We start from the raw sequence: 21,811 nt of genomic DNA on the forward strand, positions 1-21,811 counted from the left end.
GATGTACTGTCTTATTACAGGAGTCTAAATGGCTAACATCTCTGAAGGTGAGAAATTTGAAGTTGAATTTGAAATTTTTTTTAAGATGCAAATGATGACTGCATAGTTCAGCAGAACTTCCATGTTGAACAAAGAGCAATGTCTTTCGCTCCTAGCTGATGTATCAAGCTTGTCTGGTGTGTTTAGTCTTGTGTTTTCTAGCCATTAAAAGCTTTCTCTCTCTGTAGGAGAACTGAAGAAGTACTTCTGGCATTTTCCCTGGATGGAAGCTCTGCGGGTAACTTGTACTCCCACTGTCAGGGCAATTGCTGATTTATATGTGGACAGGATGATATAAGAATCAGGTCTCTGATCTTGTTGAGGACATTAAGACTTGAAGGCTGATCCCAGTTTGAGACATACTTTAATACACGGTCAAACATGTGTAGTCTAATTTTATGTATTTTCCTTTTTAGGGTTATTGTGCATAAGTGGTAAGTATTTAAACACTACTTGGTATATTTTACCATTGACCATGATGACGATCTCGTATCCATTGACATTCCCGTGGAATTTGGATATTAGCTCTGGCTGATGTGGTCTTTAAGGGTTAATATTGGGCTTCATGGCGTTATTTTTGTTCTAACAGGAATCTGCTCGTTGACAGGTGACTCCAGCTAGATCCTAGGATGCTTGGTTACTTCAGCTACATGGGTAAAGGGGTTTACTAAATTTCTGGTTCTCAATTTGGGTTCAGTGATGGTTTTTCCTTGTACAAATGTCTGACCTGAACACTAATGTGGACAAAATCTTGCTGATGAACCCATGTTTTCAACATGCTATGAATAAGTGACATTATTTAGCTAATTTTGTTCTGTTTATTTAGATGAGACTGCTGCGATGGGACACTACTGTGATGAAGGTGAGAGGCTAACAACTCAAGTGTTTATTTTGAACCTGCAACCTGTGATGAAGCGATTCTGCCAAATGAGTCCTACTGATTATACTCCTTTACCGTTCCATTTCTTTCTGAGGTAGCTGTTATTTACTGAAACTTAATCTAGTTGTGGATGTGTCTAACTAGACTCTTTTCTTATGTTCCAGTGACCCAGACTAAAGACGTCAACGTGTGGACTGCATTTAGCAACAATCTTGCTAATTGTCTCCAGAGAACCCTGAAGGAGGCCGCTTTTGAGGAGTAGAACCAATACAGCTTGTTTGTGTGGATGGAGTTCTTTACTTTACAATCTGTTACATTCAATAAAACTGCTTGACAACAAAGTGCCTTCTGGTGTCTTTTCCTCGCTTGTTAATAATGAAGGGTATTGGGTGGCATTTACAGTTAGCATACAACCATTGCTGGTGGGCTTCTATCAATCAGTGCGGTAGTTTTGCTACTAACACGAAATAAGTGAAATGTTTGGTGTGAAGTTCACAAAATGACCTGTCCTTTCATGACCGCAATTGAACCTTCTGTGCTGTATTCTTGATTACACGGTAGCTTGCACGTGGAGCTCACGTGATCTATGTATGCAGAATGTGGCAAAGGTATGGCGTGAGATCACCGTCTTTTATGCGAGAGCACAGAAACAACATTAAATCGAGCAAGTCAAGCTCAACGAGTTTACAGAATGTCAGTAATCTCGCTCTATACAAACGTAATGGGTAGACACAGTAAGTGGGCGGTTGGCCTGCGGAGATAGCTAACCCTTCTCGGTTACGTGGGATGGCGGATGTGTCGTCAGCACGTCGTGGTGTTTACACTGGAAGCGGGTTGTCCGGTGTTAGACTAGCGCAGGCCTGTCAGGGGGACTGGATGGACGGGATAAACGCCACTAAATCGTTTCTCATTTTATTAGACAAGCAACGTTCCCGCCGCTCCTGATGATTGTCTCATTAGTTGTGTCCGCACTCCTGGTGGTGTCGGTTAGAGCGGATTTCTTTCAGTTTGGCAGTATTTCTAATGTTTCCACTTATTACTTTAATTACCTCTACTGCCATGTGTGGGAGGGTGAGTGCCAGCCCAACCAGGACGATGCCAGCCAACAAGGTACGCGTATAATATACATTTGAAAGTATATTTGGGTTGGGTATATTTTGTCGAGCTATTCAGCACTGGGAACCTGCATTCATCTTGAATGGGTTACAATATGACATGTTAACATGTCGCCATATGATGAGAAAATCCTGTATGAGAGTGTTGTAATGAAGGGTGAATGTTTATTTTTTCTATTAATATGCCCGTGGGGTGCGTTAGAATTTTATATGATGTCCCGAAAAAGCAGTCTTCTGCATGGCTGAGCATTTTGCCTCAGATCTGTGTTCCAAAAATAGGGAATCTCAATTGGGCAAATTCAGATGGCTAGTTTATTTTACGTCATAAACCTAAGAAATAAAGTAGTCAAATACTGGTGTGTTTGGAAGTAACAGTGGCATCTTGCTTTCAGATAGAGCAGGGGTCGGCAACCCGCGGTTCTTTGATCCCTCTGATGCGATTCAGCTTTTGAAAATAATTGCTGAGTATTTAATTAAAATGTATTTTATTTTAGTTTTTTTTAATTTTCAAAATGTACGTGACGAAAGATTCTGTGAAGATTATGGCGATCTTGTAACATCTAAAATATTTTAATATTTAAAATATTTTGTCGCTCTTAATACACGTCACAAATTCAAACGTGCGACACCCGCCAGTGTGCGTTTTCTTGAACTTTTTGGCAGCTGACTGCACGCAGAGAGAGGACAGCATTTTTATTTGCTGCCAGTGGATAATTTAAGTTCGGCTTTTTTTTTTCTCATTACTACAAGGACTCAAATAGACATTGAGTATTTTTCTTAACCGTCAACCCAACGGTTTTTTTTCGGAGTTAAACATTTTTGTTGCATGCAGAAATGTTATTTCATTTTTCTGCAGTCGTTCATTAATTTCATAAATGTAACACACTATAGTTTGTTTATACATAGCACAAAGGCGCAAAAAAACAACAACCCTGTTATATGCAGTGTATTTCATGTAAAATTTCAAAAGTTTTTTGTGGCTCCCAGTGTTTTCTTTACTGTGTGAAACGGGTCCAAATGGCTCTTTGGTTGGTAAAGGTTGCTGACCCCTGAGATAGAGAGACCACAATTAATAATTTAGCTTGTCGAAGCCAAGTTACTGATGATCATCATTATTATTATTATTATTATTTTTAAGGCTGATATTCTAGGAAGGTGGTACTATTTCCAAGACAAGGAGAGATTAACAGTAATTTTGCTTATGACCACTGAAATCCAGACCAGAATATCTGAAACTAGTTAAGGACAGCTGCCTACTGTGGTCTTTCTAATGTCCAATGTTTTAGATTTTCATACTAAACTTTGATCTGTCTTCAGTGCCTACTGGAAACATTTGGTCATGGTTTTCTCAAGATTACATTGGCACAATGACTGCCTGGTACTGCAGCCTGGGACAATGCTGTGATTCAGGAGATTGCAGAATTATTAATAACCTTACAGGTAAAAAGAAAGTTTCAGTGTCAACAAAATGTGGAACTTGTGTGTTCACTGCTACAGATAGGTTAAATGTGGAAGACACATTTCATTGTACAATGACAAATAGTTGCACATTAAACAAATTTAATTTATTAAGTTTTATTTAATTTTTTACTTTTCTATGTGTAATTCAACAGTTGATGTGTAAATATGTTCCAGTGATTCAAGTAAAAGAGGTAAACTTCAGTGTATAATTAAAGGATATTTGAAACATAAAAAAGTGCCATCCAAAACAATCTATGTGCACATTAAATCATGAGCATAAACCATTAGAAATATTCTCTAACAGTATATTTCCGTGTCTCGGCTCTCCAAAAATACATTGTACCTTGAAATGTGATAAATACAATCTCATTTTTTTTCTGTTTAGACTCTTGTTATCCATTTCTTTTACCAAAGTTTATTATTAATCTGAAATGTATATTAATGTTTAAGTAATCATTATTAATGACTTTAACATCTTTATGTCAATAGTAAAAATTTTAATTATTTTGTAAGTTCAAGGATTAAATAGGCTCATAATTGTAGATTCTGATGTATATTTTTGACAATATTTTTCAAAACTTGGGTGCATGCTTAGGTCTAGAGCGAGATCTGCAGCTAAAACTTCATGGACAGCACCTGGCTCAGTCTGTGGTTCTGAAAGCAATCCAAGGCTTTATAAGTAACCCAGAGTCCAACAAGCCTCTGACTCTCTCCTTCCATGGCTGGTCTGGCACGGGGAAAAACTTTGTGGCCCGGATGGTGGCGGACAATCTGTACCGGGATGGAGTGAAAAGCGAGTGTGTGCGGCTTTTCATTGCCCCATTTCATTTTCCACATGCAAGACTGCTGGAGGTGTACAAGGTAAAGAGAGTACTTGGCATGGGCATATGTTTTGACCTTTACGTTTTTTTTGTACTGAATTAATTACTTATTAATAATTTGAATGCTTCATGAACAAGTAAGCACAGTGTCATAAAACAGATAATTTAGCTAGTAAAAAAAATGTATACTTCCAGGCAGTTGTCCAGATCTCACTTATTCAATAAATAATTTGTAAATTGCCTCATCTCTTGATACAGTTTTGCAACTGACTTGGATACCATGTAAACCTCACGTAACAAGCAAGTGCCCACAGTGTTTGTGTTTTATAAGTGGACATTTAAGAATTGTTCATTATAATTCCAATGCATGACTAAAAAATTAAACCACAATATATCAACGTTTATTTCTTTGCAATTTAGGCTATAATGTGTAGAATCATAGTTCACTTAAAAAAAAAAAAAAAAAAACAAGGAAAGTTATCATCTCCAATAAATTATGGCAAAGTATGTGTCATTTTTTAAAATGTTTTTGAGCTTATTTAGTTTGTATGTAATTTCAGCCTAATTTGTCTTTGCATTTTAAAATCAGACTTTTGTCAGTATATGAATAATTCAATGCATTTTCAACCAGTTACTTCTACAAAATCTTTCCTGAAATTTGATTATGATTAAAATATAATGACATGCACACTATCATTAATTGGTTCAAAAGTATTCAACTAAAGCCTTTTTAAGGTTAAAGTATTAAATAGTTAAAGTTTTTTTTGTTGTTTCCTCTCTGGTAAAGATCCCAACAGTATTTAAATCACTGGGTTACAATATGAAAAAAATCCTTAGTCATATTTCATGTTTTCAGGGCCAGCTGAGAGAGGCTATTAGAGACATGGTACTACGCTGCCCACAGACTCTCTTCATTTTTGACGAGGCAGAGAAACTGCACCCTGGTCTTATAGATGCAATCAAGCCCTACATGGACCACTATGATAATGTGGATGGGGTCAGCTACCGGAGAGCTATATTCCTGTTCCTCAGGTGGGTGTGTCTTAATTATCTACCAAAAATGCACACAGTTAGAAAAGTATGTATATGGAAGGAACTAGAAGAAAAATTTGTGATTTATGTTGAACAATAGTGTATCTGTGCAAAACCTTTATGAAACACGGTCACATGAAGAACCTCCAAAATATCCATTACAGCACTTGCAGGTAGTAATTTAATTGTTTTCTGTAGCAATATTGGGGGTGCTTCTATCAATGAAGTAGCACTCGACTTTTGGCACTCTGGACAGAACAGAGAGGATATCGGAATGGAGGATCTGGAACATCGACTGAGATCTGAGTTAATGGATGCTGAAGGTACCTGCTCCACTTTTATCATATCTTTTATCAATATGCTCAACTTTTATGTATAAGTGTAAAAATAATTAAACAAACCTTCTACATAGAACACATTAGCTTGTGCTTTAACCAGTCTCTCTCTCTCTCTCTCTCTCTCTCTCTCTCTCTCTCTCTTCTATAGGGGGATTTGCCCAGAGCGAACTCATGTCAGGGCACCTGATTGACTTCTTTGTGCCATTCTTGCCACTGGAGTATCGTCATGTGAAACTGTGTGCTCGGGATGCCTATGCTGCCCGCGGTGTAGAGCCAGACGAGGCCACCCTGGATGAGGTGGCTAAAGCCATGCTTTATGTTCCCAAAGAAGAAAAACTCTTCTCTGCTCAAGGCTGTAAATCCATTCCTCAACGGATCAACTTCTTTTTACCTTAACAGACTAACGCAGTCTCCATATGACTCCAGATGAAAAACTATGACATACTTGAAAGCTTATGTTTATTGAGAAACAACAAGGATCTTAATCTGATCATTTCTGTTTATTTATTATATCAGGTGCATATCGGAGAACATGCAACAGGAATTTATTCCATCTCCTGCTGAGATGGGACACAGGGGATTGGTGCTCATCACCACTCAGCCCTTCAATGATTTTGTAACCAAAATAACTTATATAGTTATTTGTAACTTCTTCTGGTCATAAAAAAAACCCTATTTCCCACCTAACAGGACAAGGTTTACATTAAATTATGTGCTGGTAAATGAATGCATTTTCCTTTAGTTTTGGGATTTTTTTTTTTTGGACGTATCTTTGTTTACCTATTTAATTTGCCTTTTTCCATTTTTTCCCTCTATTTCTGACTTTAAAGTGCTGATGTGTGAGTAAACACAGCGATTATAGTGGAAAGACAATGGATTTTCATGTGCTGTCGATTTACATTTTACTGCACTGCTATTGTGGTATCTATTCTCGATTTGTTTATTGTTTTTCTTTATCAGTTTCAGCATATGCTATTAAACTGGAAAAAGAGAGCCAGTAACACCTGTATTTAGGTGTTACAGTTACACTTTTAAACTTTGTTTTTCATTCAGATTTGCACATTTATTTTATTACATTGTATTCAGTTTGTAATAAAATTGCACAGAAGTGTTGGCATTTTTTTTTATTATTGCCACTGAAATATGCTGCAGTGGAAAGAAATGTTACTTGTATATTCTAGATGAAAGTGCATTGGTTTGTTCAGAAACTTTGGATAGGACCTATGGCAAGCTTCTTCTGGATAAAAATATATATATTTAACATCATACATTTTAATTTGAATGCTTTTTTTTGTTAAAATATAGTTGTATATGTATATACAAGAATTTGTTGTCCATAATTAATTTGTCATTCCTATGTGTATTGTGAACATTTTTAAATACTTTGATTAGGTTTTAGACATTTGTGTCAGTATCATTTTTTTCATATCATGTAATTCACCAGCTGAAAGTGCTAAAACTTTTGTGAATTAATAAAATTTAACTGCTCCAAATAATATAAAATGTTTTGAGAGTTGATACAGTTTAGTGTACATTTTTGTGTCTTCCTTTCCCATAATCACTGAGCTCCTCACACGATCATGGAGAGTTCACCCAGCAACCCGTCTAAGAAAATTTGGCCGCTTGTATCTGCCATCTCGTTCTTTCAGTCATTACCCAGAGCTCATGACCATAGGTGAGAGTGGGTATGTAGATTGACTGGTAAATTGAGAGCTTTGCTTTATGGCTCAACTCTCTCTTCACCATGATAGTCTGGTACAGTGACCGCATTACTGCAAACTCTGCACCTAACCTACGGTCACCCTTATGATCCCTCTTCTCATTAACATGAACAAGATCCTGAGATACTGGAGCCCCTACACGTGGGGAAGGTCCTTACCCCCTACTTGAAGGGAGCATGCCACTTGTTTCCGGGAGATAACCATGGCCTCTGATTTGGAGGTGCTGATACACATACTGACTGTTTCACACTCGGCTGCAAACTGTTCAAGTGAACGCTGGAGGCCCCCACATGAGGAAGCCAGAAGAACAACATCGTCCGCAAATAGCAGAATTCATTCATTCATTATCTGTAACTGCTTATCCAGTTCAGGTTCGCGGTGGGTCCAGAGCCTACCTGGAATCATTGGGCACAAGGCGGGAATACACCCTGGAGGGGGCGCCAGTCCTTCACAGGGCAACATAAACACACACGCATTCACACCTACGGACACTTTTGAGTCACCAATCCACCTACCAACGTGTGTTTTTGGACTGTGGGAGGAAACCGGAGCACCCAGAGGAAAACCACGTGGACACAGGGAGAACACAGTTCAAGTGTTTCATCTCTTAAATTATTCTGTTGTCACATGCAAACACCAAGTTGTCACATTTTAAAATGTCAGTGTTGCATTCTACTAAGACTAAAAGCACAAACTGAAAATTGTAATTAAAATGGACAAATACTCACAAAAATACTTTAATTCTTATGGAAAACATCCCTGCTCTTTAGGTCAAGGTAACACATAAAGCATTAACTAAAAATTAAATATGCAACTATTTCCCCCAGGAAGTTTCTTCTTCTGCATAATCCTTTATTTTAGCGTTTATTTGCACTTCAGAATTTAAAAATATCTTATGCATATACTTAATTCTTGCATATATTTTATCTTTGTGTAATCTCCTATATTAGCTCTAGTTTAGAACATTTAAACTCTTAGTGAACACATATCATCCATGAGAGAAATGTGACTTTTTGATGTCTGGAAATGTGAGTAATATAATCATACATTCTTCTTGATCATACAGTAAGTTGGGTCAATTTCACTATTATTTATGCCATCATGCCAGTATTTTACAATCAATCAGTGAATGATTCACATTCTTCACATGTAGAGTACATCTTATAGCAGCTGTTGACTTGTAAATCTAACATCTTTCATGAAAAAGTGAAAACTTGTCACCACCAACAAAAAATTGGTGATGATAAAGACATTGCAGGTTTTGAGGTTTTGGGTCAGAACATAATCTTGGGTCGCTGTCTGTGAGGAGTTTGGTGTGTTCTCCCTGTGTCTATATGGAATTCCTCCCAGTGTTCAGGTGTCTACCCACAGTTGAAAAACACATTTTGATAGTTGAATTGGCGACTCAAAATGTCCAAAAGTTTGAGTGTGTGACTGACTGTGTGCATGCGTGATGCCCTGTGAAGGACTGGCACCCCATTCAGAGTCTGTTATTGTCTTGCTCCAAGGGATAACAGTATAGAGCCAAAAAAAAAAAAAAACCTGAATGAATGAATGATCCAGTGAAATGCCAGAATCACTGTTCGGCTGCATCTGCTCCAGATGACTGCAAGTATAAGTCAGTGACCATATACATTTCATGGTAAATAATGTTTACTTAATATAATTTAACAGGACCTGTTTATAGTCTTGTCATGTTAAAAACTGTGTTTTGGGAATAACATTTAAAAAATATTTAAATTATATATAAGTTCAGGTTTATTATTAATTAATTATTCCTTTTTTTCTTGATATAATTCAAACAAATGTATCACTAATTTTTATTTTCAAATGATAGGATGGTAAAAAGATATCCCATTTTAAGAAGCACTCATTTATACAGACTTTACTACTGAGATTCCTTGTCTCCGTTGCTCTGTATATTTCGTATTTGTTAAATGCGTGGTCAGTGGGTATTGGCCGCCTCGGTCGCCCACGATTTTAAAGAGAGTTCGTTGATTGGTCAGAGCACCTCAAACCAATCAGTGCCCGAAGTCTCGGTGTCTCGACCAATCAGCGCAGGCCATCTGTTCCGAGGCGAGAGGAGAAGATTTGCGAACGATAGAACTGGAGGTTGGTGTTGGAAAGCGTGTGAGCGGGACATCGCCGGCTTCCAGGCGTTATATCGGTACTAGTCACCAGCTGATGCCCGTAGTCAGTCGGTACTTTTTTAAGAGCATACATTTTAAAGCATGACAACAATGTTTTTGCTCGTCATGTTCACGTCGTTCGCCTTAATAAGAGCTGAATCGACTGTATATTTCCGAGAGCAGTTTGAAGACGGAGGTAATGTGCACATTTCTGTACAAATATTAGAGACTAGTGTACATGCACAGTACAACAAATTCATAAAATGCATGCCTACGACGAGGAAATATCTTGTAGATCCGAGCTTTGTGTATCATTCCTGCTGAGGTTTATTAGCTATGGGTACCACCGCCATTTCTTTCTCCGAGCATCAGCTGGAGCAGCAACATCAGATCACTATTGCGTTCATGGAAATGTGGCTATAACCACTTACACTGTGTTTACAGTAGAGTGAAAAGTTTTGCACATACAGTCAAATAGCATGTTCAACGTGTCAAGAAATTACCTGGCGTATTCGGCTAACTTAAGTTCACATTATATTTCTTTTACATAGGCCACATTTTGTGCCCCCTTTCCCGAACTATAAAATGCGCAGAGAATGTACGAACATATTACTAGTTCTTGAAGACTTCAAAGTAAATTATGGTTATAAAATTACAATAATTAATGACACAATAAGTAATGATCTTACATATGACTGTAAAATCTCTTACAAAGGCTGTTCTTAAGGAAAGCAAGTTTTAGTTATCAGTCAACATTTGATTTGAACTAATCCATAATTTTTTTCCCCCGATTTCCCTATTTATTTCCCTAAGCAAATCCATGCTTATTGCTGAGTTAAATGCTTTTAAACAAAGTGGTTAGGCATCTCAGACTTTTGAAGAGTACTCTTGTGTAGTCAGTTTCTTTGTGTAAGGTGGAATATTGCAGTTATGAAATTTGAATCATTTTCTTAATACAAATAATAATTAATATCTGCACATTTAGTGTTGAGAAAAACATTTGTGAAGTGACGTTCCATTCCATTCAATTTGGCTAATACACAAAGGATCCATGGCTTATGTTTAACATATGGGTGATTGTTCTCTCTTGTTACAGATGCCTGGAAGAGCCGATGGCTGGAATCAAAACACAAATCAGACTATGGGAAGTTTGTGCTGTCTGCTGGGAAATTTTATGGTGATGCAGAGAAGGATAAGGGTGAGTGTTATGATTCTCTTGTTGGATTCTGAGTTTGCATATAGGCAATATTCATACAAGGATAGAGCACAGTGTAACGATAACAGAATATATTGGATAATTGTTTAAGGAAAGGCAGTTTTTATATTTAATTATATTTAGAATATATATTATTTTTTACATTGTATGTATACTTGATTCATTCACAAAATAATTTAGCCTGTGTCTAAATATGTAGGCCAAAAAGTTTATCTCAGAGCTATCATAAAACAATATCTCAATCCTCAGGCAAAATATACTTGACAATGAAAATGTAAGATGCACGATTTTTCAAAATCTTTTCTGATGTAGCATGATAGATTTTTTTTTTTTTTTAAACAAGACAATTATCCCTAATTTATCCATTTACATACAACCAAATGCACATCATCTCACTAAAACATCTACCTACCCTAGTAAAATGCTTATAATGGGATTAATACCCAACATAACTTCTCAGGGCCATCTTAAATAGGCAAATTATGCAAGGCATTTCAAACACAACCCTTAGTACATAATTTGTTTAAAACATACATATACCGTGGAGTTCACACACCTTGAACATTTATGATTGAGTTCCAAAATTATATTACAGATTGTTATTTTTAATTTTTTTTTTTTGGTGTAAATATACGATAGTGGAGTTTTTGAAGTGTTTTGTATTATTGTAGATCTCTGATTAAGATGTTATTATTTTTGTGCAGGCCTCCAGACAAGCCAAGATGCTCACTTCTACTCCATCTCATCCCGCTTCAAGGAATTCAGCAACAAGGACGAGCCACTAGTTGTTCAGTTCTCAGTTAAACATGAGCAGAGCATAGACTGTGGAGGAGGCTACATTAAGCTTTTCCCATCAGACCTAAAACAAGAAGACATGCATGGAGATTCTACATACAACATTATGTTTGGTTAGCACTTCAGGCTTTAATTTGATTTATGAAAGTGCTAAGCATGTTTTGTATCTCATGTTTAATTCAAAATTGGGGACCATTAAAGAAAGTATTCTGTAACTGTTTAAGGTCCTGATATCTGTGGTCCTGGCACCAAGAAAGTTCACGTCATCTTCCATTACAAAGGGAAGAATCATTTGATCAACAAAGATATCCGGTGCAAGGTAAAGTCAGTCTTGAAGTGTCTTCACACACTTATTGGTTTTCATATAATGCAACAGCAAAATAATATATACTTTTAATATATGGGATTTCAGATTAATCTCCTAAAAGACACAGTCTTGGGATTGCTCACGATATTCCTTTTTCACCATCTCCCAGAAATTTGAGTACTAATTTCCATAAAGTTGACATCCTTATGCATTCCCATAAAGCATGGAAATCTGTACAGGGTTTTTGTTTACACTTCCAACACACATTATCCTTCACCACTCTCATTTTCTAAAGTCGTTTTGGAGTAAAGTAGTAAAGATGTATTTTATATTGGATTAATTTACTCTTTACATGACTTGCGTGTCTCATATTCTTAGACAGCACTCTTCCTCGTGTGTCTTCATCAATAATACATCCAAGATCTCTTTGCCATATTAGCCTTACATTTTCACAACTTGTGTCTGCTCACTTTGTTTTAGTTTTATTGTCACAAAGATCACTGTTTTTGGGTTTATTGTTACAAAAATCACTTCACTAATCCCTATGATGTGTTTTGATTTAGGATGATGAATACACCCACTTGTATACATTGATTGTTAATCCTGACAACACATATGAGGTGAAGATTGATAACAAGAAAGTGGAGTCTGGATTGCTGGAGGATGACTGGGATTTTTTGCCCCCTAAAAAAATCAAAGATCCTGATGCCAAGAAGCCTGAGGACTGGGATGAAAGGGAGAAAATTAATGATCCTGATGATAGGAAACCTGAGGTAGGCTGCTAGGTGACATTTGTATTTAATAAATCTATTTAGTTGGCTTTTTGTTCTTTTATATGATACCCATGAATAAACAACTGAAAGAGACACAAATTGGACAGTTAGCTCCTAATATCAAGCATAAAAGGCTCAATGTCATATAAACAAATGCTGCTCATCACCGCCTCTTACAGGTGTTTTAGCACCCGTAAGAACTCATTATACACCTTCTCTTTTTATTTAAATGTACGGTATTGTGCAGAAATTTTAGGCACCAGAGAGAGAGATCTAAAAAGCTATTTATCTGAGCAGTAAGTGTTTATTTGCTAAGAAATAAGCAACAAATAATGCCCAACATTAGAATAAAACCAAATAACATTATTAAATATAATTTGATTATTATTATCATCCAATACCTAATTTTTCCGGTAATAAATAATGATTTTAAATAATGTGCGCTGTTTATTTAACAAATTCATGCAATCAAGGAGAATCTACACAAAACATTGTTCTTAAAATTCACTCACACCTACAACTTTTTTAAATTATACAACTATTTTAAATTTTGTTAAATTATCTTATATTTCTTATTTGTTTTATATTATTACTTTTTTGTATTTACTATGGGCAGCATGGTGGTGCAGCAGGTAGTGTCACACAGCTCCAGGGACCTGGAGGTTGTGGGTTCCATTCCCGCTCCGGGTGACTGTCTGTGAGGAGTTGGTGTGTTCTCCCCGTGTCCGCGTGGGTTTCCTCCGGGTGCTCCGGTTTCCTCCCACAGTCCAAAAACACACGTTAGTAGGTGGATTGGTGACTCAAAAGTGTGTGTGTGTGTGTGTTTGTGTCTATGTTGCCCTGTGAAGGACTGGCGCCCCCTCCAGGGTGTAATCCCGCCTTGCACCCAATGATTCCAGGTAGGCTCTGGCCCCACCGCGACCCTGCATTGGATAAGCAGTTACAGATAATGAATGAATGAATGTATTTACTATGATTATATATGACTTTATACAAGCAACACACTTACTGAGAAGGTATTAGTTTAAATATATATGTAATTAGGTGCCTAAGTATGTCTGCATAGTACTGTATATTACAGATTGTTTTGAAAAATACCCATTTTCCCTAATATGCCTGCTTTATTGTCTTTCTAAACTTGTCAGTTTCTGTGATTTATTTATTTTTTATTTTTTGTAGGACTGGGACAAGCCTGAGAACATTCCTGATCCAGATGCAAAGAAGCCAGATGACTGGGATGATGAGATGGATGGAGAATGGGAACCACCAATGGTTACCAACCCTGAATACAAGGTACAATAGAACCCTGAATGAAAAGAAACACCATTGTTAATTTTTTAAACTGTGCAAATGTACATATGTAAGGGATATAGGACATGAGGCTAAAATTTTGGAAATGGATACAGAACAGGAGGCAGTCTTTGTCTAGAATAGCTTTGGCAAGCCTATTAAATAGTTTATGAGCAATCTTAAAAATCAGGTTTGCTGCTGTAACTATTGAACTGAACAGGACATTTTAAAATGCATATTAAAATCATTCAATTACAAAAATATCTAACAAGTTTTATGTGAATATTTTTAAGTATGTGTTTTAAATGTAGGAAAAGATTCTCTTTGTTACTCTGAAGAATATGTAATTAACTGCTGGTTGTAAACGTTTCTAGGGTGAATGGAAGCCAAAACAGATCGACAATCCTGCATACAAGGGAAAATGGATACATCCTGAAATTGATAATCCTGAGTATACTGCAGATCCGGAGATTTACAAATACACCAGCATTGGTGTGATTGGACTGGACTTGTGGCAGGTATGGTTACTAAGATTTAATTGCCAGTATTTTACAAAGTATATCCAGCAGATGTCTGTTGTTTTTGGTGCATGGGTTAAGCTCAGTATTCCTCCTTGTTTAAGGAGAGCAATCAGTTATACCAGTAAATTATTTTTCCCACTTACAGACTTATTTTACTTTGTCTATGTTTTGATTTAGGTGAAGTCTGGCACCATTTTTGACAACTTCGTAATTACCAACGATCCAAAGTTGGCTGAGGAGGTTGGCAATGAGACCTGGGGTGCAACAAAGGTACGTTCTTAACTTTGATGGTTTTCTAACAAAGATTGAGAGCAAATTAAGTGCATTAAGAGCTCTTGTGTATTTTTGCTGAAAGGATAAAAATGAAAGGTGTCACTGAATGGAAAGGGCATTTGGTATATTGCATTGGCATAGCTTGGACCTCAAACAGCTTTATAGCTTTTAAATGCGATTTTTGTATATATTTTGTAGTATTTTTAATAGTATAATGTAGGATTATGTATTTAGGAATGTAAAACCCAGTGCAACTTTTTTCAAGATGTGTTAATGAATGCACTCATGTCTGTAAAACTACATTGGTTTGTGAGCAGAGACCTGTTGCTTGTACAAAGAGAGCGCCATAGGTACCTCAGCTGAACTTTTCTCTTTTTTAACACCTTGTATTTAACAAACAGGCCCTATCATTCTAATAACGTCCATTTATCTGCTATTTTGCAAATGTTTTGACCTAAGGATTTTATGTAACAATACCAAAACTAATTTGACAGACTTGACGCAATGTCCATCAGATACAGTGTTTTGTATTTTAATGTTTTAAATGAATTAAATTGCTTTAACAGGATGCTGAAAAAAAGATGAAAGATAGTCAAGAGGAGGAGGAAAGGAAGAAACGTGAGGAGGAGGACAAGAAAAGAAAGGAAGAGGCAAAGGATGAGGAAGAGGAGGAAGAGGACAAGGAGGAAGAAGAGGAGGAAGAAGAGGAAGAGGAGGAGGAAGATGAGGAAGAAGAGGAAGAAACAGACTCTAAACTCAAGGATGAGTTGTAAACTAAATGAGAAACTTGAAGAAATGCCTTGCCTCCTGTTGCCATGGGGAATATGGCAGAGAACTAGACTATGCTGGACATTCTTTTGTCTCTTAGATCAGACACTTGACAGAAATATTCTGTTCTGATACTGCAAACATATTTATAACTTAACAAAAGTTCATCAAGCTTTGTCACTTTAACACCAAGCATGTCCCAGATCTCTCAGTATTTTCCAGAAAGTAGTGACAAGTGAAAGTGGTATATGAAGTCCCCCTTTTTGTGTGTTAGTGTTTACCAGAGAAAAAAACAAAACAAAGAAACAACAATGGTTGGGGACATTATGCAATGTTTGGGATGTTTCAAAGTTTAAGACATCTGTAGCCGAGTACATGAAGCATTATCACCATTTGTTAACACTAATTTGTTGAGTCTCAAAATACAGCATTATAGTTTGATTAAACTAAAATAATTTTTCAAATAGTTCACTTATACTCTTATTATATATATTGTTGCTGTTCAAAGAAATGCATGTCTCCAAACTAGTAACTATGGAAAATAAAATAATTAATGTAATGTCAGTGTAAAAGGTAATTATGGAGCAGCTCTATTAGTCTCTTCATCATGAATTTTTGACACAATATGAAGGACAGCTGCTGGGTTCAAATGATGTAGTAAATTAAAACTAAAAAAATGAGATACAGGTTTTTCTTTGGACAGTGATTTATATATAATATAAATGGGATCTCTATGACTACTATTTAGTCTTTTTTACGTTCACTGTCTTGTTGACTTCATTCGTTCAGGTTTGTTAATATGTATGTCTAATCTAAGTTTCATATTGGCATGTAGCAGCCTGGATTCCAACAGTTTGCTGCCCACATCCCATCCATAGCACAATACTTTTGATCTGAAGACATCTCATCTATGTGAGTGTTTGCACATTCTTTTTGTTTATTTCCACCTCTATGCTCATTACTAAAACAAAATTGAGCTACCCAGATAACCTGGATTCAGCTTAGCCATAGTTTGAGATTATTAAAGTCTAGGTCTGTCTTAAAGGTGATCAAGATTTTAATGGAAAAACACTTTTTATAAAATGTAGATGTTTTCTCACCATTTACTAGCTCTCTTGAAACCTGTCTACTAGCACGCTGTAAACCTCTCTGTGTTCACAAAGCCCACTTGCCTGTCTATGGGTTAAAAAAAACAAAGGGTATTGTTCCGATATCCTAGGATTTCATGTGTGTGTTGCAGAGAAACTGCATCTGGAAGCAACCTCCAAACGTTATCCCTGCTCCTATGAGTAATACTGACTTGTTTTTCAGATTACTAAAGGTGGAACTGACTCTATATTCAGGAGCCCGCTAACTGCATGTATGTAAACATGGACCGAGAGAGCTAAAAAAATAAACAACTTGAGCTACAAATATAGTTCTGTGGTAGCTCAAACATTCAATAAAATCTTAGAGAAGTTTCAGCCACGTACAAACACGTCATTTTTTCCTTCAAATATATCGTTCCACCTTAAGACACTGGACTTCTGAACGTAAAGGAACCAAAGAGAGCAGCAGGTCCCCAGAATTGTCAATGTTGCCTTTAAATGTAACCTCAAAATAGCTTGCTGTTGGATTAAATTGAATTGGAAAAATATACCAATTTTTAAGATGTTTTGAACAGTGTGTTTGAAGGCAATGTTATGACTGCATAGTTGTTGAGAGGTCTGGTATGGATTTTGGCCCACTGTATAATAGTGCAAAAAAGATATACTGTCATCTGTTTTTGACTTATTAATGAGCACTAGCTCGCTGATGAACAAAGCTACTGAAGTGTTTAAGAGTTTACACATTAAAGGGTTTTTCACAAATTCTTAATTACATGATGTTAACAAAGTCATTTGGAGCAGTTTGAAATGTCAAGGTTTTAAGGCATTTTAAAATCTTTTTATAAATATGTCATCTGAAATGTTGTATGATGATTTAGACTGCAAAATATTTTTTGTTTAAAATTACCAATGTTACACATTAAAAACCCAGAAAACTTCATCTTGTCCCCTGGGTTCTATCACCACCACTGTATTGAAAAAATATAAAAAATAATAATAATAATATAAATAAATAAAAAATAATGTATGTGTGTTTAATCAAAGTGGCCAACAAAAATGCAATTGTGTTAAATCATCCTAATCTCCCTTTTAAAAGATTAGTTTGTGTACAGCCACGTCTGGTGTTTTCCCATTTCTATACAGTTTGTAATTTTTCAAAATCCATTTCTATGCTCTGTATTAACTAAAGGTGATTGCTTGTGTACAGCAATGGTTTTGATAAAATGTCAACAAACATATCTGACCACAACTTAACCATGTATAGGCTTCACATCATAGTCTGAGGGTTAATTATATCAAATCTTATCTTATGTTGGGGAATTATTTGAAATTTCTTCTTAACCTTGACATGGATCCTATTCAGCAAAATTCCTGTTTGTGACCTATACTAATTAATACAATAAGACACTAATGCTTCTGCAAACATAAGTAGGTTAAAATAATAATAACCTTTAAGGCTTTCTATTTTATATATATATTTTGCCATTTAGTTCTGTTTTAATGCATTTTAGTTGATTTCTCTATAACCATTTACTACATCTTATACTTTAGAATCATTACAGTGCTTTCATAATTGATGTATGTAAATGGTCTATGCTCTGAATAGATATCTTATTGTGCCTCATTAAAAAAAATAGTGCACACAGAACAACTTATTTTACGGTGAATGGGCGAGGCTGAACTGTTATACATTTGAATAGGCAGATACATACATTGAGTACATGTAAATGAATGCATTACGTTTTATGGCAAATACATTGACTTTTAAGGCATCAGAAAAACTGGCTGTTTTGCAGCTATAACTGCAGTATTGATATCCTGCTTTATTGATCTTTAAGTGAAAATGACAATCCAAGGTTACTTTTGTGTAAGTGTCCTATATTTTATTATGTATTTTTGACCAGAGTAAGCATCTGTGGCTTTAATAGTCATTAATTATTTTCTTAAATCTGTTGATTGTTCAGTCTTACAATTTTCTGTGACTAATCAAAATAATTTCCGTATAATTGTAAATAATCACAATATTCTCTGATTAATCATTAATGTCAAGTTACAGTACTACTAATTCCTTGTATTTTTTGAAGGAAGATTAGTGGTGATTTATTTTAATATTTCTGTAGTTTGGGTGAATTTTGAATTAGAATCTCTTAATTTGCAGTGTAAAAGACTAAGGGAGTGCTTTAGTATCTAACATGTTTGGACACAAGCTTTAATAGAGAAAATTAATAGCACTGCAGTGCTGCTCATAGCTCAATAAAACACCTCCATATTTCAGCTTCAACAAATTTTTGAGCATGGAAGGAGATGAACCATGCCAAACTTGTGCTACCCATGTGTGTGTGTGTGTATAAGTGTGTGATGAGATTTAATGCATATGTACGCTACATTCTGAACTCAATATTAGTAATGTTGTGTTAAACAAAACTGCTCATATGTCAGTAGGCTCTGTAAAACATGATTTACGGCAGGATGTTCTGGACAAATTTGGTACAGTAACTGTGTTTAAAATAAATAAATAACTTTCCAGAGGAAGAGATAGGGCTTTAACATTGACCAGGGTACTTTCTACATTGCATACAGGGTATTTATTAAACATGTGTAGTCTGTGCGAAGAGGAAGCCTTATGAATTTTCACTTTGTGTATCAGAAATGTGAAAATTGAAACCGTGTTCATTGAAGAACCCATGTCATTTACAGTAGTCCAGTGCCTGTTTTGTTGTAGACCGTGTCGTGCCGTAAGGTCCAGTCCAGGGCAGCTCCGGGTTTTCCAGTCTCCGTATATTGCTCCATTGCAGCGCAGGGTGATGGACTAGTGGGAACAGAAACATTATGGCTGCCAGTCTTTCCCTGACTCAGGTATTACTGCTTTTGAACTCAGTTTAGCTCTCACTTTCAAACTTTTTCAGGAATATATTCAGCGTGCCATCTGGCTATTTCTTCGGCACGTGTTTTTGAGCTGAGTACGACCACGGCCTGAAGTTTTCACGGTAACTGCTTGGAAAAAAAGTTTCTCGTCTGATCGAGAAAGGACTGGAGAAGGGCGTAGTTTGTGTCAGTTTTGAAATACGGTTTTCTCCTTGTGTGATACACTGAGGTCCCCAGAACATGTGTATTCCCTAACTGGTATTTTAACTTTTAACGCTTTCAGCCCTGGGTGTTTGAACGAGATTAACAGTTTAAGTCGAATTTGGGAAGTTGGAGTAGATCTTAAATGGTTCACAGTAAAAGCGTACGAGGCTGGAGCGTGCTAACATCACCATTTTCAGGTCTCGTTCGATTTGTTCGTTCCACCCTAAAGCTGAAGCTATATTGGAAAGTCTGATGCGAATGTAACAACTTGAACACTTTAGGTGGAACGGAAGGACGTTTAGGAAGCAAACTTCAGATTCTGAGAAAAGTTTGGAGAAAAATGTGTAGAACCAAGTGGACCTCGGTGCTAACTGCAGCGTCGGGGCTGTGAACTGTGCAAAACAGCAGTGACATAGTGCTGGTCATTGTTTCTTTTGTGGATTATAAGTGCTTTAGTTTTCAGCAGGGATATGAAACTAGTGTTAGTTACTCTGCTCCAGAATTTGCCTGTTAGCAGCTAACCATGTTCATTTGCTTCTGTCAGCAAAGAATAAGTAGTTTTTTAAGTGGTTTTAACATTTAAAGTCTTATAGAGTCGCGTCGTGCTGTTGTATTTTATCTAATTTTTAATATTTCAATGTCCGACACATCTCACTGTCAGTTTTTTTCGAGTTTGGAAACTAACGTTAGCTGATTAGCGCGTTAGCTCCTTCGCTGTGTTGCTAGCTTCTTTCAGCCGAACAGTAACGTTATCTATTTGTTTTCTGTCGCGGTGCATTTCTGTGCAATACTTTGAACATGCATGGTTAAAAGAAGTTTGCTTGGTTTTCTCAGTGAACATATCTATAGTAAGTAATGGCATTGTAGTTAATGTAGTTTTAGAGTGATCTATTATAACTTTGTTATAACTTTAATGTAACATATAATATATTAAACACAGAGAATTAACTTGTGCAACTGTGTGTCGATATGCAGTGATGGCCAACAACATTATACATCATAATGTTGAAATTAAACATTATAAAATTCAATATTTTATTAAACAGGTGTATTGTCAAAATCAATCAATCACTTAATGCCAATTCAAATACTGCACTGCCATAAAATGTATCAGTAGTCCATAACGTGTGTATATGTGTAAGAGGTTTTAGACAACACAACCACAACATAGGAAGACATTAAAAAGAAAAAAAAAATCTAAAAAATTATTATGAATTCTCTTGTCCTGTTTTGTCTGACAGTGGATTTTAAAGCAGAAATTTAACTCTTGTGCCCCTTTTGCTCACCATTTGACAACACTTCATACGTCATCAAAGTGCTCTTGGCAAGGAAGGCCTTAGATTTTAGGGCCAGAATTGGGACAGGGGAGTTCTGTTTAGCTGCTCTGCTGCATCCAATACACAAAGTGCCCCTGGTTCCTGAAGCTGTTTAGCTCAGACCTCCTGTGTAAATTTTATAGTTGGGTTGAATCATGTTCTCACCAGGAACGAACCGAAGTTCATTTTCATTCACATCAGAGCTGCTCATCTAATGAGCATGATTATAGTAAAATCCACATCCCTTTTCATACATTTTTAAATGTTCAGTTTTGTTCAACATACCTTTTTCTTTTTTGGCCAGCAATCAAGCAGAATGAAGAGGGAATATTTGCTAAATTTAACAAGAAGTATGTTGTATTAAAATTGTAAACAGCACCTTTAATGTCTGACGTTTAGTATGACTATCATCTCATTTAAAATACTGATATCAGAATTCAACATGTGGAAGAAGTTGAGGGCATGTGTTAAGGCCGTTACAACCTAATATTGCAGAGATGCATGTGCACAATTTATCTAAGTTTCAAAACACTTGCTGATCTAATGGTTGTTCTGAAATTAATATTTTGTCCTTCATTTGCTACACTAATTGCCTTTACTTCTAGGCTTTCCATAAATTGTTCAGAAATTGTTGAGATGAATTGACTGAGATATGCTTTGAAGGCATGTTTGAGATCATGTACATGTTGATGATGGTTAGTTCTGGATCACAAACTCCATTTTCATTGTTATTGGATGTTTCTAAATTTCCACAGCTCAGTACTGGGAGATTTTATACTTGTCAAGCTGACACTTGGTGTTTAGCATTTTCTGTGGCGGTTATGCAAGGTGTGCACACCCAGTGTCAACAATGGCTGCA

The 21,811-nt window shown here is 36.2% G+C and overlaps 3 protein-coding genes and 2 non-coding genes across 6 annotated transcripts in view; all 5 read left to right on the forward strand.

Annotated features, from left to right (window-relative positions):
* The first annotated feature begins 82 nt into the window (after positions 1–82).
* Positions 83–167, forward strand: LOC136666657 (small nucleolar RNA snR60/Z15/Z230/Z193/J17). The gene has a single exon (XR_010795414.1). It is a non-coding gene; the product is annotated as a small nucleolar RNA snR60/Z15/Z230/Z193/J17 (small nucleolar RNA).
* Positions 168–940: 773 nt separating this feature from the next.
* On the forward strand, positions 941–1,016 carry LOC136666655 (small nucleolar RNA SNORD47). The gene has a single exon (XR_010795412.1). It is a non-coding gene; the product is annotated as a small nucleolar RNA SNORD47 (small nucleolar RNA).
* A 742-nt stretch (positions 1,017–1,758) lies between these two features.
* Positions 1,759–7,125, forward strand: tor3a (torsin family 3, member A). Its single transcript, XM_066644361.1, has 6 exons — positions 1,759–2,029; positions 3,352–3,474; positions 4,091–4,356; positions 5,173–5,348; positions 5,547–5,671; positions 5,835–7,125. Exons 1-6 carry the CDS (start codon positions 1,864–1,866, stop codon positions 6,080–6,082), a joined length of 1,104 nt encoding a protein of 367 aa, XP_066500458.1. The 5' UTR covers positions 1,759–1,863; the 3' UTR covers positions 6,083–7,125.
* A 2,376-nt stretch (positions 7,126–9,501) lies between these two features.
* On the forward strand, positions 9,502–17,507 carry calr (calreticulin). Its single transcript, XM_066644255.1, has 9 exons — positions 9,502–9,732; positions 10,633–10,734; positions 11,457–11,660; positions 11,772–11,866; positions 12,418–12,627; positions 13,807–13,920; positions 14,292–14,435; positions 14,616–14,708; positions 15,278–17,507. Exons 1-9 carry the CDS (start codon positions 9,639–9,641, stop codon positions 15,482–15,484), a joined length of 1,263 nt encoding a protein of 420 aa, XP_066500352.1. The 5' UTR covers positions 9,502–9,638; the 3' UTR covers positions 15,485–17,507.
* A 1,819-nt stretch (positions 17,508–19,326) lies between these two features.
* Positions 19,327–21,811, forward strand: part of eps15 (epidermal growth factor receptor pathway substrate 15) — a 37,853-nt gene continuing 35,368 nt past the window's right edge. For both annotated transcript variants that reach the window (XM_066643504.1, XM_066643505.1), the window contains exon 1: positions 19,327–19,423. In XM_066643504.1, the coding sequence (XP_066499601.1) occupies positions 19,397–19,423 (27 nt within the window). In that variant the 5' untranslated portion in view covers positions 19,327–19,396. The remainder of the gene's footprint in view (positions 19,424–21,811) is intronic.

The sequence above is a fragment of the Hoplias malabaricus genome, chromosome 14 (assembly GCF_029633855.1).
Source record: "Hoplias malabaricus isolate fHopMal1 chromosome 14, fHopMal1.hap1, whole genome shotgun sequence".
NCBI lineage: Eukaryota > Metazoa > Chordata > Actinopteri > Characiformes > Erythrinidae > Hoplias > Hoplias malabaricus.